The sequence below is a fragment of the Amblyomma mixtum genome, chromosome 2, assembly GCF_055824585.1.
Source record: "Amblyomma mixtum isolate Tamu chromosome 2, ASM5582458v1, whole genome shotgun sequence".
In the NCBI taxonomy this organism is placed as follows: domain Eukaryota; kingdom Metazoa; phylum Arthropoda; class Arachnida; order Ixodida; family Ixodidae; genus Amblyomma; species Amblyomma mixtum.
This window is the reverse complement of record NC_143013.1, coordinates 211766425-211792748: the sequence shown is the minus strand read 5'-3', so window position 1 is coordinate 211792748 and position 26324 is coordinate 211766425. Positions and strand designations below refer to the sequence as shown.

At 48.4% G+C, this 26324-nt stretch overlaps 1 protein-coding gene across 1 annotated transcript; it reads right to left on the bottom strand.

Annotated features, from left to right (window-relative positions):
* Nucleotides 1-1417: 1417 nt before the first annotated feature.
* On the bottom strand, nt 1418-26104 carry LOC149362473 (high-affinity choline transporter 1-like). The gene is made up of 9 exons (XM_089568308.1): nt 25855-26104; nt 25134-25241; nt 24231-24386; nt 19348-19496; nt 13524-13673; nt 10361-10490; nt 7924-8141; nt 3080-3281; nt 1418-2481 (listed from the first exon to the last, which is right to left on the bottom strand). The coding sequence occupies exons 1-9, from the start codon at nt 26102-26104 to the stop codon at nt 1850-1852; spliced, it is 1995 nt and encodes a 664-aa protein (XP_089424434.1). The 3' UTR covers nt 1418-1849.
* Nucleotides 26105-26324: the final 220 nt, after the last annotated feature.

Sequence of the window (26324 nt, the reverse complement as noted above, 5' to 3'; positions counted from 1 at the left end):
TTTCATTGCACACTGCGTGGAGTTGACAGCGGTTTAGGCGGAACGATGATTTCTTTGATCGACTGACTGTGCAACGAAAGCCTCGGCGAAAAATTAACAGAAAAAATCACTTCTGTTATCCCACGCGCTGGGTTATGAAAGCAGGGAAGTCAAAAATCGTTTATTACGGTGACTCTAGTATTTCCTACTACTGTCACACAATATAGGCGGCACATTTTTCAGATAGCTAAATGCATTAGGCAATGTATGCTTTTGAATGGTGCCAGACGAGGCGTGATGTGATAGCGCTTCCGGCAGACAAAACATTATCTATCCGCTTTATCAAAAGTAACCAGGCTACGCGGCTTGCTTCTCATTCACACAGTGGACCCTTTATGGTTTCCCAAAAGTTAAAAGGTCTTGAAAGGTGAAGATAGGGGTCCTCAGATTTAGAGCTTCAGGGGCGGCAAAAGTGTGCCACTATACGACTATGAAAACATGAGGAATTGCAGTGCCACATAGAAAAAAAGATTTGGAGACTAGCTTACACACAAGCGCTGACTTCCACCCGACTTTTATTAGATGAGAACTAGTTATATACTGCTTCCAAAAATCAACCAACAAAAGGACGTTACATGGTGCATCACCTCGTCACGAAACACAACTGTGCTTTTGTCATGGGGACGAAAGGCGCACAAGCACAATTCCGTCGCCCTGACAAATGCAGAGTTGAGTTTCCTGATAAGGTGATGCACCATGTAACTTTCTTTTCCTGATTGTTTTTTGACAGTATATAACTAGTATTCATCTAATAAGTCGGTTGGAAGTCAGAGCTTGTGTGTTGTCTCTTCAAGCTTTTTTCTCTTGTGTTGTACTGCAATGCTTTATGGAACACCAACTAGCCGGCACAATCACCTTAGTGACTATAGGATTGACGAGCAAACAATGCAATCTGGTTACTTTTGGCAAAGCTAGTGAGTTATCTTGTTTTACAACGCAATAAGATTTTAGACTGCGCAGGAACAATCGAAGCAAGGATGACGTATTGGAGCAAATAGTATGAATAGCTCACCATAATGAAGGCTTACCCTGAAATCCTACTTGTATATAAGGTGTGGTGCCGATTGTAAATTACTTCAGCCGACAGGTGTAGTAAATTATACATTTGCTAGGAATACTGGTTGGCATTGTTTTAGACTCAGGAGAATGTGTCATTTATCGCACCTCACTTCAATACGTGCTTATGTCCTGTTGGAGGCTGGAACCGAGCTGAAGATGTGGGCACAAATGACAGTCATCTATATAGAGGACTGTCACCTGTTACAGGTTTCAGTGATGAGACAGACTGACAGGGATAGGGGCGTGTCATTTACTGACAACTGTAAATGCTTGCATTCATGTGGTTTTCTATTAATTACTTCAAGTGGCGTGAAAGCAATGTATCATCTAAAAAAACAGCATCAAAAGAGCATCCAAACATAAGTAGAAGAAAAAGATATGTCAGTCACTGCAGCAAGCTCTACACTTACATTGCCGTACATAGATTTCTCGCGAAAAGAAAGTGGCACACTATCTACAGAAGGAAGCACTCAAACATAGTGCGAATTCACTACGAAGTACCACGCAAATATTCTCCAGGCCACGAAGAAGTGTCACATAAAACACACGATTGTCAAGCTTTTGTTTTTCGCGAAAGCAGCCATCAGTTCACAACAATAACTGTCTCTCCAAACAAGTGAGTCAGCAAGTGCATCTCAGAGTTTGCAGCAAGCAATGGACGCACTAGAGCGCAGCCAAATAAAATGCAGGCACATTGCAAAATTTAAAGTGCGTGGCCTGATGCGCGTCTCTTTCTCCGCTGCATCTTCAGTCACGGTGAGCCGTCTGTAGCCGCCTGTTTGGTTGGGGACCGGTCTTTTTTTCTTTTCGTCTTCTTTTGTTCCTTTTTGGTACCGGAGGACCGTGATTTCCTTTTAACGGCACGCTCAGCGTCGGCCACCGCAGCTGACAAGGCGGCGTCGGGCGACGTGACGCTGCCCGGCGTTGTGATGGAACCAGGCGAGCTAAGGACTGCAGGCGAGAAGGCGCTAGACCGTGACTGCAGGCTGGAGGGAGAAAGAGCGTCTGTGGGCGACGTGTAATCGGCATGTTGTGCTGCTGAAGAACGTCGCCGCTCGCCTGACGAGAGTGCTTTGATGCCCTCCCCCCTGCTCGTGTGAATCTCAGAGCTGTGCGCTGGGGTGCTGTCACCGCGCTCGTCACGCTTTGTGAGGCAGCAGCAGCGACAGATGTCCCTCTCCGGCGCCAGCCAACCACGGTCGAAGCACACCTGCGCCACGTGCGAGCCCAGCAGCAGCGTGAAGAGGCTGGCCAGCATGCACGCCGTGCGGAAGGGAAACCGCTGGCCCTCGTCGCTGTCGTACAGGGGAAGACGGATGACCACGGGTATGCCCATGGATGGCTCACCGCACAGGCACCGCAGCACAACGCCCACCACGAAGCCTGCGGGCAATCGCAAGGTCGACAGAAGAGAACATAAGAAGAGAATCACATCTGTTATCATAGCTGCCCTCACGCTCTGACCTTTCCAAAAACCCATTTAGTGCAACATTCATTTGCCCGATTTGCCCCAGCTTTTCAGGGCCACCGGCTGCACGCTGGATGTTGTCTTTAGCATTGCGCCTCAAGCAAAACATTCAAACCAACGTTTATTACAAACGTTGATTCAAAACAGTACGGACACTCCGTATCCAATCGCAGCCAGTGCCCTTTCACGAGGACTGCACCAAATGTATAAGAATAGCAAATGCGTTCAAAGAAAAATACAAAAGACCCTTCGTGCCCTTGATTGTCTCGATATGTCATTGCAGCAAACCGCGAAGCCACAGCTGCACACAATCGAATGTAAGCGGACCGTCAACATTCTTCCTCAAATCCTGTATTAGAATCCTAAGATTAATATTCCATATCGTTAGACCGCAACAAGCATGCACATGCTCTCGCCTGCCCGTGCTGACAATGGCCTGCTGAAACGTTGTAACGGCTGTTCATTATCTGAGCAAGCTTCAGATGTGGGACCACTCACGGGAACGTAACTCACCAGCGAGCGCCCCGTACGCGTTGGTCTTCTCCCTCAGGTAGAACAGCGACAGCAGCTGTGGGAAGAGCAGCACGAAGACCACGTCCGAGGCGACCGTCCACAGGGCGAACACCGACGTCACGGACAGCGCCAGCAACGCCGACATGCTGCCTAGCAGGCAGATCAGGGAGCGCAGCACCAAGGCGATCTCCATATCCGTCGCCTGCAGGCGGACAGATGCGGAACGTTGGGCGTCACGTCAGCAGTAAAGACGAGCAAGAGAAGACATAAACAAAAAATAAAGTTTAAAACATAGAAATAGCTTAGAGTGGGGGTAAAATACACAGAGTAGGATTCAAAGTAAGAAAAAAAGAAAGTGAAAAGTCTATGTTTTAGCCTTGAAGAGATGGAAGCCAACAGCATTTCGGATATCATATCGCTTGAGACAAAAACACGTTCATTCTAACAATGTTCAGTGCTGTGTCCGCGATCAGCATGAAGGTTGCCTTCTATATACTCACGCGCCTGCACTCTCTCGTCTAAGTAGTGAACAGCGCAAAGCGACAGAGGGCAGAACTTGTTAAGCTGGCAGGAGTGGGTGAAGTCTGTGGAACTCAGTTCGACCAAGGCATCTTTTTCTAGCAAATACACGCAACCGTTGCATATAAAACCATGTTCTATTCATCTCCAACGGATTCAGACTTCTCACATGCTTGTGTGAGCTGCAGCGACCTTAGATGCTAGCCAGCCACATATACCGCGAAATTTTATAAGAAGACAATGACTGTCTTCCTTTCGTAAATATCTCACATAATAATATACATCAGCGGGCCCGAATAACCTTAGAAACCTATATGCCGTGAGGAGCAACTACCGCCTGGGCTGCTAAGAGCGAGCGCTATCATCATACCCGCATGCGAAGTGAAGGGAGCGGAAGCGTCATCTGTCGATGCCTCCGTAATGCGCCTCAGCCCGCAGCCTTCCCCTCCCCCACCACTTTTATTCTAGTACACTACAGTGAGACACCGCACAAGGAGGCATCATAAATATACTCTGCAAAGGTAAACACCATGTCTGGTAGAAATGAGATGAATGCAATATAGCTTTTGCCGACTGTTTAAGGCAAGTAACAAGTAGTAACTACATTAGCGGACCCCACACCATATGTAATACACATTTTTTGAAAGTGTATCGATGCCTCTTGCTTCGCTATTTTTTTCGTTTGAGGGAGGAAAACATCCAGCTATACAATAACACGCCCTTTACTGAAAAATAACCTAAAGTAACGTAGCAATTTTCACCAGCATGCCTCGCAACTTCTGTACTATTGTGAACAAAAGCATGCCGGATTGTATGCGGTCGCCAACTCACGAAGCACTGCTGGTGTTGAGACCAGCGCTGGGTACGATGTCACAAAATATAATGTCATGCGCAACAATTCCGATATAATCTATGCTTTTACGTCTTCCGCCATCAGTCTCTTACGCGGAACTAGAGCATTTAAATCGACTATACTTGGGCGAAAAAGGGAAGAGAAGAGACATGACTACAGGACAGAGCGCAATCTTCCAACTGGTTTTGTTTTTGAGACACATCTGCATTTATACAAGGGATAAATTACAGTCATCTAAGGGCATCAGCAATGTACACATGCGCACACAATCGGCGTCACTGCTGCCCAGCAAGATACGATATGGCCAAGCTGACAATGTAGCGAAGAAGAGCAAACGAAAGGTTCATCTGCAGCATTCAAAAGGCCGCCATAGAGAAAGAAGAAAGAACTACACTCACAAAAAACAAACATACGGCAGCACGACTGCGCGCGCGTAGGCTCTACCCATACACACACACATGCACAAATCCAGACGTAAGAACGTATCTTCATAGCAAAGCCAAGTACGTTTATACGTCTGCGTGTGTGCATGTGTGTGTGTGTATGGGTGACTGTGCGCGCGCAGTCGTGCTTACGTATGTTTGTGTGTATGTATTTTTGAGTGCAGTTCTTTCATCCTCCTCTACAGCGGCCTTTTTAATAGTGCAAATGAACCTTTCGTTTGCTCTTATTTGCTGCGTTGGAAGCTTGGCCATATATCTTTCTGGGCGGCGGTGATGCTGATTGAGGGCGCATGTGTACATTGCTGATACCCTTCAATGACGGTCATTTATCCCGGGTATAAATGCAGATGTGTCTCAAAAATAAAAGCAGTTGGAAGTTTGCGCTCCGTCCTATAGTCACGTCTCTTCTCTATTTTTCGCGCAAGTGTAATCGATTTAAAGCACAATGAACCAACTCGTCCAAATGAAATTACTTATTGAACTAAAGCAGAAATCATCGGAAATTTGTAAAAACTATCATAGCGTACATGCCTCGAGTGATCGCAGTCTGCCTGTGGCACGTGTGTCCTTCAAATACCGAAACTTAAATCAAAGTGGAGAAAAAATGAGCCAGAAATTATTTAGCAGTGCTTCGCGACATTCCAGTGGTGGCCCATCTAAACCGTTTTACACTCCATTCTAAAGACAAAAGCAACGAAAAGTCTTATGTCCCAACAGCTTTAAATACCGCAGAGTTCGGTGACCCATCGAAAAAGTTTATAAAAAAATATTTGCGTCAAATATAAAAGTATAGTGTACTTCGCAGCAAAATTTATTCGTAGCCCTGAACTTTTTTTAAAGCCTGCACTAATTAGATATCCACTTCACAAGCAGTGAACTTTCGTTCTTGCTCATAATGCAAATCCTGTCGGTACATATATACTTTCAGTGCTACTTTAACTTGCATCACGAAATCTTATGCGTCCCAAATGCCTAAAAGTTTTGCTTCCGAAGAAACGTATCGGCTTTGGAGTTTGCCGACACATCAGTACCAATTTCTTCACTCAATCGACCCAAATCTTAGATCAAGACTCAGCCAGAATTCCTCGACATCTGGAAACAATTTATCACCGACTTCGCCTGAATGTTGCATATACAAACGGCTTGCGATACCGTTTTGGACAAATGAACATTCCGCATTGTGACAACTGTGCCTCGATAGAAACTGTGGAACATATCCTGCTTAAGTGCCCTGCGTATGCTAACGAGCGTACGTACTATGAACATTGCATGCAGAAGCTGTGCTCAGTGCCCCTAACAATGGACAAAGTTTTAGGTCCTTTAGCCTGCCTTAGGCAAAAGAGACTTGCAATGAACTTTCTATTTACATATTTAAAAGATATTGCACATCTCGATAAGCGTTAAATTCCCTTGCACGTTACCTTCATGCATTCTTCATGCAGTGAACTTCATCAGCCCATTTGTCGGACAATGCACTCCATCATTCCATAGGTTACATCAATACCCGCCGTTGCATCCTTAGTACCCATTTCATGGCCGCATTTTATCTTCGTTTTTTTTACCTCTTCCACACTGCTCTTCTTTCTGTCTTTATCTCCCAAATTCCCCTCTCTATGCAGAGTAGCATGCCAGCGATTTTTAAACGCCGGCTAAATTCTCTGTATTTCATTAAAGAGTCTCTCTCTCTCACGGAGACATCTAAACAAGTCGCTCCTGTTTTAGTGAGAAGCGCGAATTGCGGGTCGAGTTGGTTGTTAATGTCCTACCAAAAAACCAGCGAAACCTAAGACGCAGGACAAGAAGAAGGCACACACACACGCACACACACTGTCGCCGGACTTCAAAAGCAACCTTTTTCATGTGCACATAAATGAGATACGCGATATTTATTGCAAGCATTTTATTCCGAAAAATACGCAGTGACATTAAGAACCATTAAGTGGCTTTCAACATCGGTGTCCAAAGACGGTCTCATGCACTTTAAATGCGACGCTCCTATCAAATTTTATATGGAGTCTGTGGTTAAATGTGTTGGTGAGCCGAGAACCGATTAAGTTTGAAACTGCAATGAGTTGCCGGAAAGAGCGGGGATCGAATGCAACTGCGTAAGGGTTCCCAGAGCGTAAAGTCAGCATTGCACTGCAGAGGTGCAGTGTGAAGGGCGACAGATCTGGCAGCTGCGGCGCGTGAGGCGAGAGTGAGGCAATACTGAGCCATAGTGCAGAAGGCAAGGGTTGGCAGCTACAACGCAGGATGACACCGCGCACGACACAAGAAAAGCACTCTACTGGTGGTGTGGTTAAAGCCCCTTAACCTACAAGGACCTTAGGCGTAATGTCGAAATAAGGAAGAGGGTGATCTTAGCACAGCGTGACCTCTTTTGCTGGGTTTCCGCAATACGCAGCATAGCCGGACGCTTGTCATTTTTCATCCCTATTGGCATCAGAGTTCAGATGTCTACCATATAATATATCGTGTAGAAATAAAAAAATTACGCCCGGTTTAGCTCTGGCTAAGCCTGGTCAGCTGCATTAGCTGCGACGCTTTTCGAGTCGTGCAGCGCGTTCTTCTGCTGTCGCTCGAGCGCGTTGTCTCTTTCTAGCTTGGTCCTGTCGCCGTTGCTTCTCTTTAGCGCTCTCCATAACGACAAGATTCCACCGAGGTGAAGCGCGCATACATTCCCGCGAAGCGCCACCTCCGCACCCCCTACCTCGGCGGAGAGCACGCATCTGGCGGGAGCGAGCGGCTACGCGCGGGCAGCGGCGCGGCGCCGACGACGGCGACGCCACCTGGCGGAGCTCGGCTGAAACGGTTGCTAGGCAACAGCTGTGCCAGGCCATTCGGGCCTACCGGCCGCCGGCTACGCGACGAGGCGAAAACCTGGCGTAGTGTTGCTAACGCAACAGAACTAAAATTACTCGTAACAAAACAAATGTCAATATAAAGTAGTCCCCATTCCTATGGATGTCGTCCGGCGTAGTAGACGTGGTCAATTTGGCCCCCGTACGCACGGGCGTCGCACAACGTACCGTGGGCCTGATGACGAAGTGGTAGAAGTTGCGGGTGACGATGGTGGACGCGCTGAGCATGGACGAGTCTACCGACGACATTATGGCGCCCAGCAGCGCGCTCACCCCCACCACTGCTACGACGCCCGGGCAGAGGAAGCGCAGAGAGTACGCCAGCACTAGCGGCTGGTGCTCTTCACGCAGGTTATACGGCCCGTCGTAGCCGGCAGCGGTGAAGTCTGCGACGCAAGCATTCCAGAAGATTGACGACGTTTACTTTTGGTGCGTAAGTGAACTCGCACTGGCCATTGCAAAGTATTCTCCGCGAAACCGACACAGTGGCTTAGTGTTTATGGTGCACGGCTGGTGACCGTAAAGACGCGGGCTCGATTCCGGTCGCGGCGGTCGTATTTAGATGAAGGAGAAACGGTAGTGGTTCATGTACTGTGCAATGTCAGTGCACGTTAAAGAACCCCAGATGGTCGACATTATATGCAGCCCTTTACTAGGGCGCCCCTCATAGCCTCCCAGTCAAAAAAAAAGCAATTGACTCCAATTGGGAAATTTCTAGTTCGTACCAATTGCAATTTCCGATCGTAAATTAGCACAAAATTGGATCACTTGGGCCAATTTGGCGAACTGGAACCGCCCAATTAATTAAGCTATGTACAGTACACATTGTGAGAGATACCAAGGCGCAAAAGAAAAACTGATATGCATGCTGAGAGAGCTCTACCTTATACCAAGTTTTTATAAAGGAATTAAAATTATGACTATACACGCTATTTTAGAAGACAATCTAATATCATATATTACACTAAAGGAACAGTGTAGTCACACGGCTAACACAAGCCCAACACATATCCACAATTCAATTTTGCTGCCGCTCATATATCCCTTATGTGGGACTCTCATCATGGAGCTAATAGATGTTACTATAGTTAGGCGCAGTCATTTCATTAATTTTTGACTGAAGAGGTAGCACGAATGATGTGAATTCAGCAGATTAAGCTGTGGATAGTTCTTATTATAATCTAATTATTTTGCCCTGGTTGTCAATACGCAGGTAGAGTAATATATTGGGTACATTTGGTCATACCAATTGGGCTCACCAGTTGGCAAAGACTGATTCAATTGGAACGTTACCTACCAATTATAAACCACTGTTGTGTCCAACTGGCACTCTATTTAAACTGCCCAACTGGGGCGACAATTCCAATTGTAACCAGTTGCAAACTCAATTGGTCCAGTTGGGAACCCGTTTGAAATATCCGACTGGAACCAGTTGAAAACTCAATAGGTCGAATTGGGAGTACATTTGGACTATCCAGTAGGACAACATTATAACTGGAACCAGCCGAAACTCATTCAGTCTAATTGGAACCAACTGAAACAAGTTGGGAACCCAATTGGTTCCAATTATTTTTTTTGGCTAGGCTGGGAAGCTTTGGGACGTTAAGCCCCATAAAACCAAACCACTCTCCGCGGTACACTTTTAAGGATTCGCATGCGACAGTCACGTTTCCGCTCCCGGGCGCATGCGCAACGGAAAGCTGCAGTGTCCTCTCCTTCCATGTCGAACAGCAGAACGACAAAAGACTTCCGTCGTCAATTATACATACAGCCAACTGTTATGTCGACACGAGCAGGCGCGATTCAACCGCATATAACTCCACGCATTCCTTTGCCTGCCCACGCCATGACACAACAGCGCCCGCGGAATGAGTTGAGCGAACCTTTATGCACGTCGCCGGTGGAGAGCACGGGCTGCGCGCGGCCCGCTTTTCCAGCTTTGATGACGTCATGGAGTGTGACGTCCTGCCCTGGCTAGGTTTTGAGGGTGATGATAAAAGCTGTCGCTATAACCAATCAGGTCGCTTTATCACTGGGACAAGTTGCAACAACCACCCTCTGCATTTTCGTTCTCAGTATAGCCAGAAATTTAATTGGCGTGAAATACACTCAGTCTAAATAACAAACTGCAATCTATCTCGTAGTCAAGAGTTTGTGCAAGCATGAGATGGAAACGCCGACGAAGGCGGGTTTTCCGCTAAACGGGACGCTTAACGTTATAGCGTCACAAATGCTAATAGCCCTGGATCGTGGGATGCAATGGTACTTCCAGCAATGCGAAGCAGCATCTGAAGCAAGCCCCTTGATAGAACTGACGTATTTAATTCCTAAGTCGAACGCACACGCAACTATACCGTTTAGGAAGCTTTTCATCGGCGAGTACACTAGTAAGCAATTGTACTTCAATACACTGCATATAGGTTACAGCTACAGTTGAAACAAAGCATGAAATGCTATTACTGGAGAATGGGGCCCTGTACTCCAATCTGCCGTAGAAGAGTGCGCGCAATGCGGGATGGACTTTTCTCCCTAGAAGCTCTGCAAGAAGAGGCGAAAAGCTTGAGGTTCAAAACAGCCCTGCGCGAAGTGAGTCAGCGGAGCTCACTTGCGTTCTTGGCGATGGAGCCGATGACGACGGCTGGGACGGACACCACGAGGCTGGCCACGGCAGTCAAGAAGGATAACATCTTGGCGTCGAACACGCTTCTGCTAGCGAGGACTCGCTGGAAGTACACCTGCTTGCACAAGACACAAAAGACGCGATCGCAATCGATCACGCCGATCTAAGTGCGAGGCCGGGCGTGATTACTGTCCCGGCATATTGCCGCGAATCTTTGTAGCGTTCGTTGCAACGTGACAATATGGTGAAGGGAGGGGCGCTTCCATAGCTGCAGCTTCTCCGTAAACGTCTGTCACAAAGGTACTTCACTGGATGAAGTAAGCTATGCAAAATAAAGTGTTTTTAGGGGTGACCTCGTGGCTCCATATTGATAAATTAGCGGAACATGTTTTCCTCTCCTCGCATCACCTATTACCGGGGAAGGTGTCGAGGGTGTGTCCCGTGACAAGCCCGAAACTGAAATTCGGGCGTGCGGCGCGGGCACTCCCTAGGTAAGGTAAGTGAACATTATTCCAAACGATGCGTAATATAAAAGAGCTGCTCCGCATTTCAGACCACACGTACAACCAACTTCTCAAGTGATAACTCTAAAGGGACTTCGCCTACTCTACTGTATCTTGACCCTTTTTATAAAATTCACTATCATGTCTCTTTCCCCAGGTGGTCGAAATTTCTGGAGCCCTTCACTAGGCTTTCCTCCAAGCCTGAGTCGCTTTGGGGCGTTAAACCCCAATAAACCAATCGTTCCAACCTTCCACGGCTACACACAATTCCCGTCTTGGCGATACCAGTCAGCACCCCCATTTGCATGCAGAGGAAATGCTAGGAGCTTAACCAGAAGTCTGTTCCGGCTGGCTATCCTGCTTTAGGAGAGAGGGTGTGCGAACAGGAAGGAGGGATTCCGTAAGGAGCCAGTTAATTTTTATGATCTTGAACTCTTCTAATGGTTCGGTGATCCGGCGACACGTTGCGGAACAGACAGGACACTTCTTCGGGACTATGTAGTTTATTCACGAGCGCTCATCAGCGACTTCTCTCCGAACCCTCTCTCGGACCTCCGACCGGTCTCTCCGGACTGCCTCGAGCTCCGATTTCCAAGTCCCCCCCCCCCCTGGTCCGATCTCCCCGATCTCTCTCCGGCCGGTCTCCAATCCCACCTTTTCGCGCCAAAAACTCGCCCTTAAATGCACTTTCCCAGCATTCTGGGAGTCATTTTTGTAACCAATAGGAAATGCGCTTGTCAGAGCCAATCAGGACAATTTGTTCAAACTGAAGGAGCCAATAGCACGCCAGTGCTCACGGAGTTGTTGTTTACGCGAGCACCGCGCGAATTCCACGAAGACGTTACGCATTTCCGCTTGGTTACAGCACCGACACACACAAACACATAAACACACAAAAACACCAGCGGCGGCACAAGGAAGGCAAACACTCAGCCCGAACCGCGCGCTCTTCCCCTTCGTCGCTCGTCTCTGAGGCACCCCGTCCGTCACGCGGTCCGCAGTCAAAAGCAATAAATTTGCACGCGACCCCCTCTCGAAGCCCCAGGGGTCCGCGCATCGGCCGCGTCTTGCGGCCAGAACGCGGCCTTGCAAGGCCGGGCCTCCTCCTTGCGGTTAACCGTCGTTGCCGCCATCTGCCGCGTTTGCCTCAAAACAAACCCATTTCGGCGGCGCCAGGATGGCGGCTGCTCAAGGAGCCCCGACAAACACCCAACAAACGCAAAACCAAGGGGGCCAGGCTAACGGCTTCGGGGTGCGTGCGCGATGGGTCCCTGAGCCGCAACCCGGCAATTGAACTGAGCCCAACCAAATTCTTTCACACAAGCATAATGCGCCAAGGTAACAGAATAGTATTCCTAGGTCTTGGGGGCCGTCGTTTGCTGCGGCCACAGTCCAAGGATTTTGGCCTCGGTCAGAGGGCGAGGATCCAGGCGGTCGAGAGCACAGTACAGCATGCCTTTTATGCTGAAAACAGGGCACTAACACAGTAGTCACTCAATGTTCAATTGTCTCTTCACTTTCGCATGTATCAGAAGCAAGCCTGTCAGCCATGCCAATGCGGAAGGAGTACTGCTTTGTAAAAACAACATCGATCTTCTTCCTTTCGGCAAAGACGATGCAGCAACTACTGGCTCCTGCTCCACTTAGTTTATAGTAAGGATCCATAGAGGAAGCCGTTCCGTGACCTCTCACTATCCTGGAGTTCGCGAATGCTCACCATTCTTGCACCTTCGAGGACAGTGACTTCTAAAGTTAAGACTGCTTCTCTCACGTCTGAAATTTTCAGGCGTACATTTAAGTGCCCTCTCGTGAGCCGCGGTCACTACTGTCGTCGCATTCAGCTTTCTGGCATCGGTGGCTTTTCCCCTCTTTTCTGAAAGGAGGGGATTCTTCATGCTAAATGCGTTTCACGAGCTTGGCAGCTTTGGGAAGAGGAAAAGGGAACGGTGAACAAAACTGGAAAATATCTACGCTGTTCATTTCAATTTGTGCCAGACTCCTAACGTGACAACCTTAGCACCCCTCCATTATTATCATGGGCTTTTTTTTTCACTTATTTCAAATGAGGGCTAGAGGCAATTTGCATAACATGCATATAATAGCGTTGATCTGATCGCTTAATTTCATCACCGAAGACTGTTCGGGTAGAAAAACTGAGTAGGAAAGTTGAGCAGGCCATTACTTTTCTGTCTGTTTTGTTTTAACACACCCTAGGAGTTTGACCAAATGTTTAGGGGAATCCCCAAGGTGGAGTAGATTTGTAATAAGGGAGTAATTACTCATTGACGTCCACCCTAGGCGTATCCACACGGCTACAAAGGAAAGCTATACGGCTGCATAGCTTTCCTTTGTAGCCGTATGGATGCGCTCGGGTGGACGTCAGTGAGTAATTACTCCCTTATTAACCTAGGAGTTAGCAACTCCTCTTCGTACGACTTCATTGCATCGTAATTATAACCCGCAAAACAAAGTATCACGTTTACGTAGCTGTGCCCGAGAAATTATTCATATCGTAAAGTATAAATTTCGAACAGACGGTAGAATTCGCCGATAGTAGCGTACAGGCGATCCCGTAGCCCTTGGTCAAGAGCGACGGAGGCCAAAAGCGCAATGCTATATTTATATTCATGATCCTGCGCGCTCACCTGCCACGGGATGCCGCCGCACACAGCCATGATGAAGTAGTCGACGAGCTGGAGTGCGCTCACGTCACGCGACGGCCCAATCCACTCATTCTTGGGCGGTCCGATCAGGCCCGACGCCCTGTTAGACGCGATGAAGGGCACGCACGCCCACTGCGGTGGAAAAGAACGCGACTGGCTGAGCAGGTTAAGCGCTAGAGATTGAGTATTTAACCATTGAAGGATATGCGTAGGAAGGTTTCACGCGCGCTCAGTTGTCACCTCGCGGTGTTTCCAGTCCTGAAGTGCAAGAGAAAGAACGGGGTGTGATATCCGAGCAGTGCAAGTAAGTGCACGGCACTAGAAAATGGTTGGTTGGTTTATGGGGTTTAACGTCCCAAAGGCTATGAGAGACGCCGTAGTGAAGGGCTCCGGAAATTTCGACCACCTGGGGTTCTTTCGTGTCGAGGAATACGACTCTAACAAATTGTCCAAAAATAATGTGCAATTGCTCAATTATGACCATGGAGAGAAACCTCTGCTTGTGTGCGTGTGTTCCTCGTTTCCGTTGGCCACCAGAGCGCAAACCATTCGAAAAGACCTTCAGCCTAAAGGCCTTTGAAGTGAAGATTTTTACCCTCGTCTAAAGGTCTTTAGCCTACAGGCCTTAACCTTAGAGGTTTTTGGCCTAAAGGCCTTCAACTTGAAGATCTTTACCTGAAAAGCCTTCAACGTAAGTATTTCACCCGAAGGTCTTCAACCTAAAGGCCGTTATGGTTTACTGCCAACGTCATGCGAGACCATAGTGACGTCACGAGGGTTTTCTGTCCACTGCTGCTAGACAACGCTGACAAAACCGCGTTTCGTTGACGATGAGCAATTAATGCTTCAGCAATAAAAGACGGACGCCGGGTGGCCCATGGTCACACACCATGGTAGACGACAGCTTGCTGCCGCGCAGGTTACGTGGTTGCAGCTACTGCTTCGGCGCGAAACTGCTTTCTTCTGCACTCAACCGCAGCGGCTTGGAAGCAGCAAGCAAAACCTCCTCGTTTATTAATCTCCTGCACACTTCAAGCAGCACTAGATAGTGTAAACTGACCCAAATTCCTCCATTGCTGCGCACCTCATAGGATAGCTGGGTCGGTATAATATACCAGGTATTTCAAGGAAGACAAAAGTTTTCAAAGATAGGCTTTTCGAGGTAAAATATAGCTTTTAAGGCATAATAGTACCAGTGTCGGCGGGCACCGAAAAGGCGGTGAATTATCTGAAGTACTGAGACTTTTATTTAATTCTGAATAATTAACTTTTTAACTATTAGAGTAACGCACCTAGCTGCAATAAGAGGTTTTTAGCCGGTTGTTAGTAACAGCCATACCAGTTTTTAGAATTTGCAAGAACTCGATTTTCCTCGTTCCTATAGCTCAACAAAATTTGGTTACGTTGTGCCAAAATATGTGCTTTCGAAAAGCATGCAGGCAAAGCAACCTATCCATTGTTTAAGTAGTCATAGAAGCCAAATTTTGTCGATCCACAGCACCAAGGTTAATCGCATTTTCGAAATTATAAAAACTGATATGACTACAATTAACAACCGGCTATAGATCTGCAATCGCAACTAGGCGCCGAACTCTATCAGTTAAAACGTTATTTATTAAAAATTAGTTAACCAGCTTACTACTTAAGACGATTCACCAGTTTTCTAGTGTCCGCCAAAATCGGTAATACTATGCGTCGAAAGCCATATTCTCCCCAAAAAGCCCAATATTGAAAACTTCTGAGTCTCCCCTGAAAGGCCTAGTACAATGATTCCTTCTCAAATCGATGTCATTTTTCAATTAACCGCCCTTCACTACTGGCTGAATCGACGTCATGCGCTAGGCTTTAGCCAATAACGAAAAGCGTCACTTCAGCTACACTACAGACATAGTTCAGAGCTCCATACAGAATCATCTGTGTTTTATCACTTACAGATCAAACAAGCAGTCGTCCTTAAAAATATTGGTAAGGAAGAAATTAAAATTTCACTCCTAAATTAAGCTGGAAAGCAGTCAAATGCCTAAATTTAATGAAAACAACACACCGAAGTAAATGTAAGCAAATGCATTTTAAGACAGCGCATTCTTTTTTCTTTCAAGAAAGCGTGCCGCTCAAGAATACAGACCTCAATTGTTCAATGAGTGCGACAACTTGGCAAGAAAAAATCGACAGCACTTGATACCACTGTGTTCAAAAATACGCTACTTATTAGCTCTGCCCGCTGTATGCAAGTACTTCACTCAGTTAACATGCAGCACAACTACGACACCCTCTCATTACAAGCAATTTAAGGATCAAGCTTTGTTTTCAGAAGGTGCCTTCCGTATTAGGGCCCTGCGACGTAGATAAAACACGAGGCGATTATTCTTTGTATGCAGAGTAAGGGACGTTGTGACGCCTGAACACCCAAAGAGATCGCCGAAATGTTGATGCTGTCAGATGCTATTTATTATTAATAAAAAATAAAAATGGAAGGAAAAGAAAGATGCTGCTAGCAGCGGCATCTGCCATCAAACCTGAAGCACCTGAGCTGCAGCTAGCGGGAATAAAAGGACAGGGAGAGGGAAAAGGATACAGGATATTGAAATGGACGGCAGGCGGTCGCGGCTCACGCGATGTCTTTCAGGCCGGCACAGATGGGTTGCCCTGCGCCAGTCAGAGCATCGCGCAGGGCCATTGTTCGTGCGGGGGCATAGACGCGTGCGCACACACTCATTTGGTCAACACGCAGCGGCCGGTCAAGGTAAATTCGCCGAAATCGTAATATTTAATATTCCAATCTTCTCCAGAATGCTCGTTTCGAGCCAATATTGTCGCAACGCAGCGGCCATTGTCGACAGCGGAATTGAGGTGGCATCCAGATTGAGCGCTGCCTTTCTGATTGGGTGGCGACCAGTTTAAATATTGTTCCTTTATACTCAAGAAATAGATCCAAAATATTAGGTTCCTGAGCACTGAAAGCTTTGCGCATGCCACAAAAACTAGAAATAAGCAGTGAAAGGGGGGAAAAAAACTAGTATAAGAGTAATGTTAGGGGCGAAACTTTCCATTCCGCTTCAAACCTTCGTGGTGGCCAGCACTATTCAAACTACACTAAGAAGGCTGTGAAGAAAAAAAAAACGCCAGTCCACACATCTTGAACACAAATGTGAAGAACGGCCGGACAGGAGACAGAAGGCGAGGCGAGGTTGGGAAAGACGGGGAGGGGGGTAAAACCGAACCTTCGAATAATACCAACAAAGAAACATCGGGAAGCTTCCTATGTAGTTAGTCACCCCTGACCTGTCTACAGCATTGGGCACACGGGGGATGAAGTCGTCAAAATGCGCAACTGTGAACTGCCCCGACAAAGCAACAACTGCATGCAAGCTTTCGCTGTGTATGTGCGGTTCTGATTGGTTGTGCCCAATCTCAGTACTGGGTGAGTGAAGCGCGTTTCGTCTGATCTTTTATTGCGAAAGCAATACTAGTTGCACTTTCAGCCCGTCGCGTAGAGAGGCCGGTAGCTACCATATTGGCATATTGGATTGGATTAGATTGGATTGTATAACCGATGCATCACCACAAGTCTAACCACAAGCACCACCACCAGCTACACAACCAGCTGAACCATGGCGTAGCTACGCATATTGCTTTCGCAATTACCGGGCTTAACCAAGCTAAGCCACAGCCATTTTTTATTTTCAATTTTGGAAGTGGAATAACTTTTGTTTGCATGGTCCGATTTCAATCATTCTTTTTGCACTGATCTCTGGAATGCATGGTAATTCTATTCAATGATATTAATCGGCACTGAGGAAAGCATCGTGGTGCCCCTTTAAGACTGATGCTGTCAAGCAGGTTAATGGAAATCTTGCGAAAAGAGTGTGCCCGTAATCGTACACTGCGGAAAAAAAAATTCAGGGGGCACTTAAGACTGCTGACCTGTTGTGAAAGCGAAAGCATTATTGTGTCACCGTGAGCGTTCGACCGCGAAGCAGGTTGCGCACTGAGAAATGAAACGAGGACGCGCCTCCGGACGCTGAATCCACAAAGTGCGAGTTAAACACTCGGACACTGGGTTCGGATACCTGTCTTCAGCTAGCTTGCAACCTAAGAGACAAATGTCATATGCAACAAGAAATCGTATAACGCCACCCGCAACGGCTTACGACGAACAGTTGCGTTACAGTTTTAATACGAAAACTGGTTTTTGGGGAACGGAAATGGCACAGTAGCTGTCTCACATTCCAGCGGACGCCTCAGCCGTGCCTTACGGCAGAGGTACACGTTCTGGGAATGCATACAATTGCAAGTGCATATGCCGTCGATTCGAATCCCTGTCGCAAGCTAGCCTCCAACTTCACTGGAAAATGTAAGCTATACGCAATAATAATTCCTATGGCACCACCCGAAACGCTGTACGACTAAAGGTAGCTCAGAATTTTCGGTACGAATGTAGTCGAGAAAACTGACGCAACATTGAGGTCAGCCAGTAGGGGGTGCATACAGACGAACGAAATACATACGATTGAAATGGCGCTGCATGGCTTGCTTTTGCGTCCCACGTCCGCTTGATGACGTCACCCTATTTTTTCTTGCATCGCTGGGATTTTCGGTACCATCTGCAAGTCCACAAGCTAACACATGCCGCCGACTTTTCTCGTAATGGGCCTTAAAAGAATTTGAGTCTCTGAATCATCGGCAATCTTGCAGGCGTTAATGGAAGCGAAGCCTAGAAGAATTATGTGCGAACGGGCTTTTCTGTAGAAATCAGCACAGGCGCAGGGCACCTGTTCATGAAGGCATTAAACATCTTAGGTGGCGTTAAGTAGAGGAAAACAACTCTGGTAGCTATCACTTCATATCTACAAGGACTGCCCGTAACGTTAAATTAGGAACAGAAGTACAGCAGGAAACTAGGGAGAGTATTGACTTGCGTGTAAGGACGCGTTTTTCATGTGTGATTTAGAAGAATAAATGTGTGTATGTATGTGTAATTACCTCAGGTAAGTTACACTACGGAAACTGCAGGATACAGAAAGGAATGGTAAAATGATACATTTGGAAAACTACGTTAAAGAATCCAATAATGAACAGGTGTGGTGAATGAGCATGAGTTTCTGACTAGTACTTCAGAGAGGAAGTAACGCCTGAGCAGAGTAGTAACAGACCATTAGGAATATGCGAAAAAGGTAACGCACGATAACAGGAAAGAGATTGACTGCATTCTGCCGACACGCTGAAATTATGAAAACCAGAACAGCAATTTTCTCAAGAGAACATGCAGCAAACGGACTATGAAGACGGTGAACGAGGACAGAGGCAAGAGCGAAGCGCTCGCGCTAGGTCCATAGCCATTAAATCATATCGCCATCCATCATCACGTCTCGTATTTCAACTTGCCGCCACATGGAGTTGGTGGCGTTACTACCGCCAGTCACTATCCTAGCCCTGCAGCTTCCACCCCCTGTGTGTCTGGCGAAGCACTCGTATAGGCCCGCAGCCATCCACTAGGCGTCACTCAACGCGTGGTTCTTCAGTTTACAGCCACGGACTAACATCCTGTGCGAATCATGTTTCAACATTGTGCCGCACACTACAAAGCAGTGCGCGGTCACCAGCCTTTTCCAACGCCAGTCTGGTTCGCCTGCTTTCTTACCTTGTGAAGACTCTTCCAAGAGCGAAAATGACCCCCTACGTGGTGATATCACCCCATGGGTATCAGGCAGTTAACTTAAGGACATGGCCCCATCATTCAAGAGCCACTTGAAAGAACCATCAAATACAACGATGACTAACAGCCGAGAAAAATGCTCTGTCTCACCAGACCGCAGAAGGTGACCGTCAGCTGAAGCACGTCTGTGTAGGCGACGGAATAGAGGCTGCCGAGGGTGGTGTACACGAATGTGGCGGTCGCCGACGCTATGATGCTCGCCGCGCCGTCGACGCCCAGAGTCAACTGTGCCACCTGGCCTGCAAGCAGCACAAAGCAACGAAAGTAGAAATTTGTGAATGCTTACAAACTGGGAGAATGGAAACAGCGGGCAAGTCGACCAATATGGTGATATACGTCCTTCACAAATGATGGTATTGCATCCTGAGCGTGGAATAAAACTTATTACACACAAGTATTGCGTAATTTACTGGGTCGAGGCCTGTAGGTATTAAACACGACTAGTAACATTCGGTTATGGTACAAGCACTAATGTTAGTCATTACAAGATTGTTCAAAAACACAGTATAACAGACGTCATGGGCTAGGGTACAGCAGGCTACACGAAGAAGGCTGAGCAATAGACTCCGATAAGGCCGACCCACATGGAGCGAACCTACACGACGAACTTCGCGCGCAGAGCCCCATCGCCGCGGAATGCCGGCGTACCGTCACCGAGCTGGGAAAAGGGGACGGCTGCCGCCTGATTTCAGTATAGCTAGAAACGACGTGATTCTAAGTACTCAGTAAAACGTTGAAAAATAAAAATTTATATTTACACTTAAGCAATTATTTAGTCAATGGCGACAAAGACGACGAATTATTCTTTTTGACTTCTTTCTGAACTCACTCATTAACCTCTTTGAACCTCCTACGCTCTTTGATGTAAAAATCACGTACTGGCTAAGCCTAGCAGTTGTGAAAATCCGGACAAAATGTGACCATATTGCGCGTTTCATCGCTAAAATTTTGTGGTTCGGGAATCTTCACACAAAGCGAAAGCTTCGTGCGCCTTTCATTTGCCGTGAATGTGAGGCACAGTGTAGCGGGAAACGGCAAACAAGCGGTGAAGCGAGCGCCCCGCTTTAACGGGCGCCGCCGTGTTGCTCGAACGTATACGGTCGAGCCCTGATTGTTCTGCGCTGACAAACCCAAATTGGCCGCTTGCGGCGAGAAGCTGACAGCCCCGTGAACATATCTCGCCCGGCTTGACGGACGATGAACAGCCGCCGGCCGTTCGCCAGTTTTATTGCGAAAGCAATACTACTTTCACTTTCAGCTCCTCGCGTGGCGAGGCCGCGGTAGCTGCCATTGACCTTTAGATTGACCTATGCTATGACGTCATACCATCTGCCGCAAAAACCAGGGGCCCAACTTGTGCCGTCGCGAGGCGAGGCCGCGCTTGGTAGCTGCTGCCTACTCCTGCGCCCACCGCGCGTGGCGCGCCTACCAGTGTAACGTCACAGCTGCAAGAGCAGGGCTCCAACTTGTGCCGTCGCGAGACGAGGCCGCGCGTGGTAGCTCAGAAGAATCGATTGGTGGGAAAGTTGGTAGATGACTAGATGACGCCTAACTCCTGCGCCCGCCGCGCGCGGCGCGCCTAGCGGTGTGACGTCACAGCTGCAAGAGCAGGGCTCCAACTTGTGCCGTCGCGAGGCGAGGCCACGCGTGATGGCTGCTGCCTAACTCCTGCGCTCGCCGCGCGCGGCGCTCCCAGCGGTGTGGGTGGATTGGATGGGAATGGAATGGATTGGATTGCATTGGATTGCATTATATTGCATTGGATTGGATTGTATAACCGATGCATCACCACAAGTCTAACCACAAGCACCACCACCAGCTATACTACCCGCTGAACCATGGCGTAGCTACGGATATTGCTTTCGCAATTACCGGGCTTAACCAAGCTGAGCCACAGCCATTTTTTCGCGGGGAAATCGCTATATGTGGGTCGGCCTTTAACGACTTTCCTCCCGCGAATAAAGCAGCTGACAAGAGAGACAACAAATAACTTTCATTAGACGTGGCCACACACGTCCTACATTCGGCAATGGCGCATTCGCATTTTCTCCTGGGGGGGGGGGGGGGGGGGGACGCAGGTAGGTGCAACGTAGCATACCTCAGCAACGGCGTAAACCACATGCTGAGAACGCAAGGCTACTATGCCATGCACCGGTCAGAGACACATGAATCTCATCACCCGAGACCTTTGCCTACTGCTCTCTCCCAGTTACCAGCGCTAAACAAACCACACATCATTTCTCGAAAAGCATACCACACCGAGAACGAAGCCTGCAGGACCCAGAGCAACTCCCCCGGTAAGTAAGGAGATTTATCTTTGTAAAAAGAGAATGTTGACGATATTCAATTCAGTGCGAAAGGATGGTCTTTAGGTCTTGTCAGCTATTTTTTTAACTTAGCCTAACTACTTTGTTCACACGAGACTTATCTGATTGTTTGGCACTTTCTGGGGGTGGGTGGGCCAAATGTGGCGGCCACCATCGTGTTGGCCACACTCAAATTATTTTCGACACCAATTTTGGCCCAAATCGGCCAAGGTCAAATTTCGAATGTGGGCCATATTTTGGGGTGTTTGGGACAAATTTGGAGGCATCTATCATATAATGGCCACTCGAAGTAGTTTGGGCACCAATTTCGGTTAAAATTGGCCGAAGTAAATTTTGGGGGTGGGTGCGCCGAATTTAGTGGTCGCCATCATATTGGGCACATTCAAAGTAGGTTGAACACCAGTTTTGGTCCAAAATGGCCGAGGTCAAATTTGGTAGATGAGTTGGGCGAAATTTTAGGGACGAATGGGCCAAATTTGCGGGCTATCATTGTGTTGGCCACAATTTTGGTTATAGACCAATTTTGGTCCAAATCAGCCGAGGTCAAATTTTGAGGTGAGCGGGCCCAATTTGGTGGCCACCATCGTGCCAGGCACACTAAAGTATGGAGGTATCCGTTTTCCTTTCTTTTTAGTTTTCTGGTGTTCTCTCGTATGCTGCCGTGTTGCACGTACAAGATACGATTTTGCTCGGGTCTGAATTAGGGTATTAGTGCTTTCGCACAAAAACTTGTGATCAGAATATCACAGCATCAAAGTCAGAAGTCCGTTCGGCCTGCATCTCCTCCTCCGTCACAGCTGCTCGCCGCATACGCCGAGCTTCTGCAGCCGCCCGCACTCCATATTCAGCGACGTGCTTCTTTGGTCGCCTTCTCCGCTTGCCGGCATTTCCCACGATACCAGGTGTTTAAGCGAACACAAATTTTAGAAGCAAGCTTTTTTGGGTAAAAAATTGGCAGTGGCTTAGCTCTGGTTAAGCCTGGATATACAAGCGAAAAGCTGCAGTTATGCTTTGTTTGACGTCATGGCTGTCGCAGTTCGCGCACAATGCACTGGGAGCACCACGGTAGCGGTGTAGATATTGAGCCAACTCCCTCGCTACCACTTCTGGGTCTTCATTTCTTCCTTCCATGGCGAATGTCTGCGCCTCTTCTACGGCCGCCGCCGCTCACGCGTGCGTTTTCACAACACCTTGCGAAAGAACCGTCTCTTGGGGCGGAGACCGCCGTCCCAACTGTCCCAAGCGGTTAACCGATGGCGAGGAGGAGAAGTAACGACGGAGCGCGCGCCGCGGCGCGCGGCCTCTTTTATGTCCGCCGCCGCCGCTCGGGCGTTATCGCAACGCCTTGCGATAACGCGATAAGAACCGCTAGCAGGGGCGAGGGGTTAACAGGTGGTGAGGAGGACATGGGAGGGGGTGGCGAGGAGGAGGAAGGGTGCGCCGCGGCGGCGCCCAGGGGTGGCCCACGCGAAGCGCGGTGTTGACGAGCCTAGTGAAGCTTTTCGCTTCAAAATATGGCTTCTGTGGCCCAGTGTTACCAGTGTTGGTGGACACCAGAAAGGCGGTGTATTGCTTCAGTAGTGCGCCGGTAAACTGATCTTTAATAATTAACTTCTTAACTAGGAGACTTAGACACCTAGTTGCAATTAGAGATTTGTAGCCGGTCGTTAGTAATAGCCATATCAGTTTTTAGAATTTCGAAAGCGCGGTTACCCCCGCTGCTGTGATCTGAAAATCTCTGGCTGCATCGTGCGAAAATACATGGCCTTTCGAAAGCATGCAGGCAAATCAATCTCTACAGTGCATGTAACTAGCCGAAAAAGCCAAGTTTTGTGGAGCCACAGTGCCAAGGGTAATCGTGTTTTCTAATTTCCAAAAACTGATATGGCTTTTACTAAAGACCGGCTACAAATCTCTAATTGGAACTAGGCGCCTCAGTCAGCTAATTAGGAAGTTAATTGTTAAAAGTTGGTTAACCAGCTTACTACTAAAAACAATTCACCAGTTTTCTGGTGTCCGCCAACACCGGCAATACTGTATCGCAAAGGCCATATTTTTACCCCAAAAAGCCTATATATGAAAATTTTTGAAAGTGTTCGCTGAAACACCCGATATAGTAAACATGCGTGGCGTTTTTTACTGCATTCCAATCTAATGCGCAGAGCTGTTTAGCCATGTCTGCACACACCCAAGCGCGCCTGCCCACTGACACTAAGCCCGCCACCGCGATCGGCCATGTCACTTAGTCTCGCGACGTCACTCACCCCGTCGACCAATCAGTGAATTTTAAGGATGAATTTTTATCGCGCAAGGGCAGCTTCGGCCGAACAGCGGCATGGCAAAGGTATTTCCCGTGTACATAAGATTAGGCAAAAGACCCATATCTAAACATGTCGCCCCAGATAAGCCGACCACAAGGCCAGGATAAAGCTTGTACTCATTGCATCACCGGTGGGCACCGAGCGGCACTAGCCCTGATCGAGCCCTGTACTTCCCGCATACGAGACACGTGCTCAGACCACCAGGCAACCGCTGCGGTAACCAGCGGATTTTGACACACGCAGCCGTACACAACCGGGTTTTCAGGCTTTTAATGCTCTCGAATTAATGTGAAACTCCCTCGGCTGACTCAAGCGCGGCGCTCACCGAGCGTCGTAAAAGTAGCGGCCGTCCAGAAGACGTCGGCGCATACAGCAGGTAGCGACAGCACGACGCCCATCCAGCGACCGTAGCGCTGCTGAAACGGGTCGATCATGGTAAGGGACTTGGTGTCTCGCATCTTCTGCGCGAAGAACAGGCCGCCTGCGACGAGGTGGCAGCGCGGGCATCTTCAATGGCAGCCAAGCACAGCAGCATTCTCGGACCTCTCGCGTTGCGGACAAAAGAGTTCGCGTTCTCAACTCGCTCATGCACGCATGGTTCTCGGAGACGAGCTTACTGCTCTCAGTACATAGCCCCCTCGTTTTCAGGGGGAGCTACCTGTCCGTACTCTCTGCAAGCAAGTGTCCCAACGAGGTTATATAGAAACCACTAAGATCATTGTCACGACATGTGGCGGTGTGCACGGAAGTCAACGGCACACGATATGCTGGTCTAACCCCATTACGCGTTGCCTAATGAAACGTGGGAGGTATGATGTGTGCGGGCCAGTAGTATCCCTCGTGTGGTTCTTCACGGCCTACATTGCTTTATAAATTGCTTGATAAAAAGAAGAGGCCAGATTGCGCTTAGAACAGGTTGCGTTTACCTATGTCCGCAACTGTGCGAAAGTCTCTCCTTGGCTAAGTGCGCCTCTCGCTATTCCGTGTCCGCCGTTAATAGACGTTTTTAGCTAACTGGACATGCATTAGCGGAGACGCATCGTACGGGTTTACCGGACACGTCATGCGCACGCGCATTGACATGACTGCGGCCAGGCGGGGCCACTGCGTGTGCGTAGTTGCCGCCCGGTGAACGGGTATATGTGTAGGCTATAGTGTATACGCTAATACGTCTCCGGTACGCTAAAGAAGTCTAATGAACGGACGCACGCCACGAACGTCTCCTCACCAATAAGCAGGCTGATGGCATAGCCGATTGGAGCCTGGACGTAGAGGAGGCCGTAACGGTAGATGGCCTCGGCGCTTCCCAGCAGGAAGCCAGCGCCAACCCACGTCGCTGCATGCCGCGGGTAGCGAAAGGTAAAGATGAAGTTATTGTGCGGGGGGAAGTACAGGTGTGTCGCTTTTAGGCGATTCGTTCATAGACTGATGCCGCGCGAAGGATATAAAAGGAAGCAGGTACATGGTCAGTGAAATAAATGCGCAGGAAGGACGAAGTAAAGTTCTGTGTTCGTATTTCTGGGCACGAGTTTACAGCGACTGCTGAGTTGGGGGCTTTCTGCAAGGTAACAGGGATGGCGTTGGAATCTTCCTTAACGAAAAACTACTGCGTTAAACTTCGTGCGGCGCTGCAACACAGTCGAGCTAGCCCAGTGCCCTTCTTTGTACTGTAGTGGGAGTACTGATGTTGATGATGGTGGAACTATGATCGCTTAAAATTGCTGAGAGATACGCCTAAGACCGTTTTACGCTTTAAGAAAAAATAATAGGCAACCAATTCTTTCCTTTACAAGGGCAAGAAAGTGATAATAAAAAATGATGGTCGATTAGCGTAGTTGGGCCTTTGAACGCGGAGTTGCTAGTGGCAATGTACAGAGAACGACTGCCGACGACTCGCATATCCGCCATTTAGCTGGTGGCTGATGCCAGGGCCAGCGGCGCGCGCTCACCGGTCATGGAGAAGAATCCAACAAAGAGCGGAATGTCGCGGTTGGCGACGAACAGCTTGAGCAGATAGACGTTCTTCTCCTCGGTCGTGCGCGAGTCCAGGCGGCTGACGCGCAGGACCGAGCCACGGCTGATGCGTCGCAGGCCGGCGGGCCACTGGTGCATCTTGCGGCCCGACCAGACGCCCACGAAGACGACCGCCACGTAGTACAGAAGCACTGTCATCGTAGCTGGGATGTTCACCACGGGCATCGCTCGCTAGAGGAATCCTGCGAACTGCGAGAAGGAGAACTGCGGGCTTCGCGGTAGACATCTTCTTCCTCCTTGCAAGCTCTCGGCACGCAATCACGAGACCAGTTGATGACGATGATGATGATGTCCTCAGGCTGAATGGCACATACCCACGGCGGGGGATTGGTTTGGTTTGGTTTATGGGGTTTAACGTTCCAAAGCGACTAAGTCTATGAGAGAC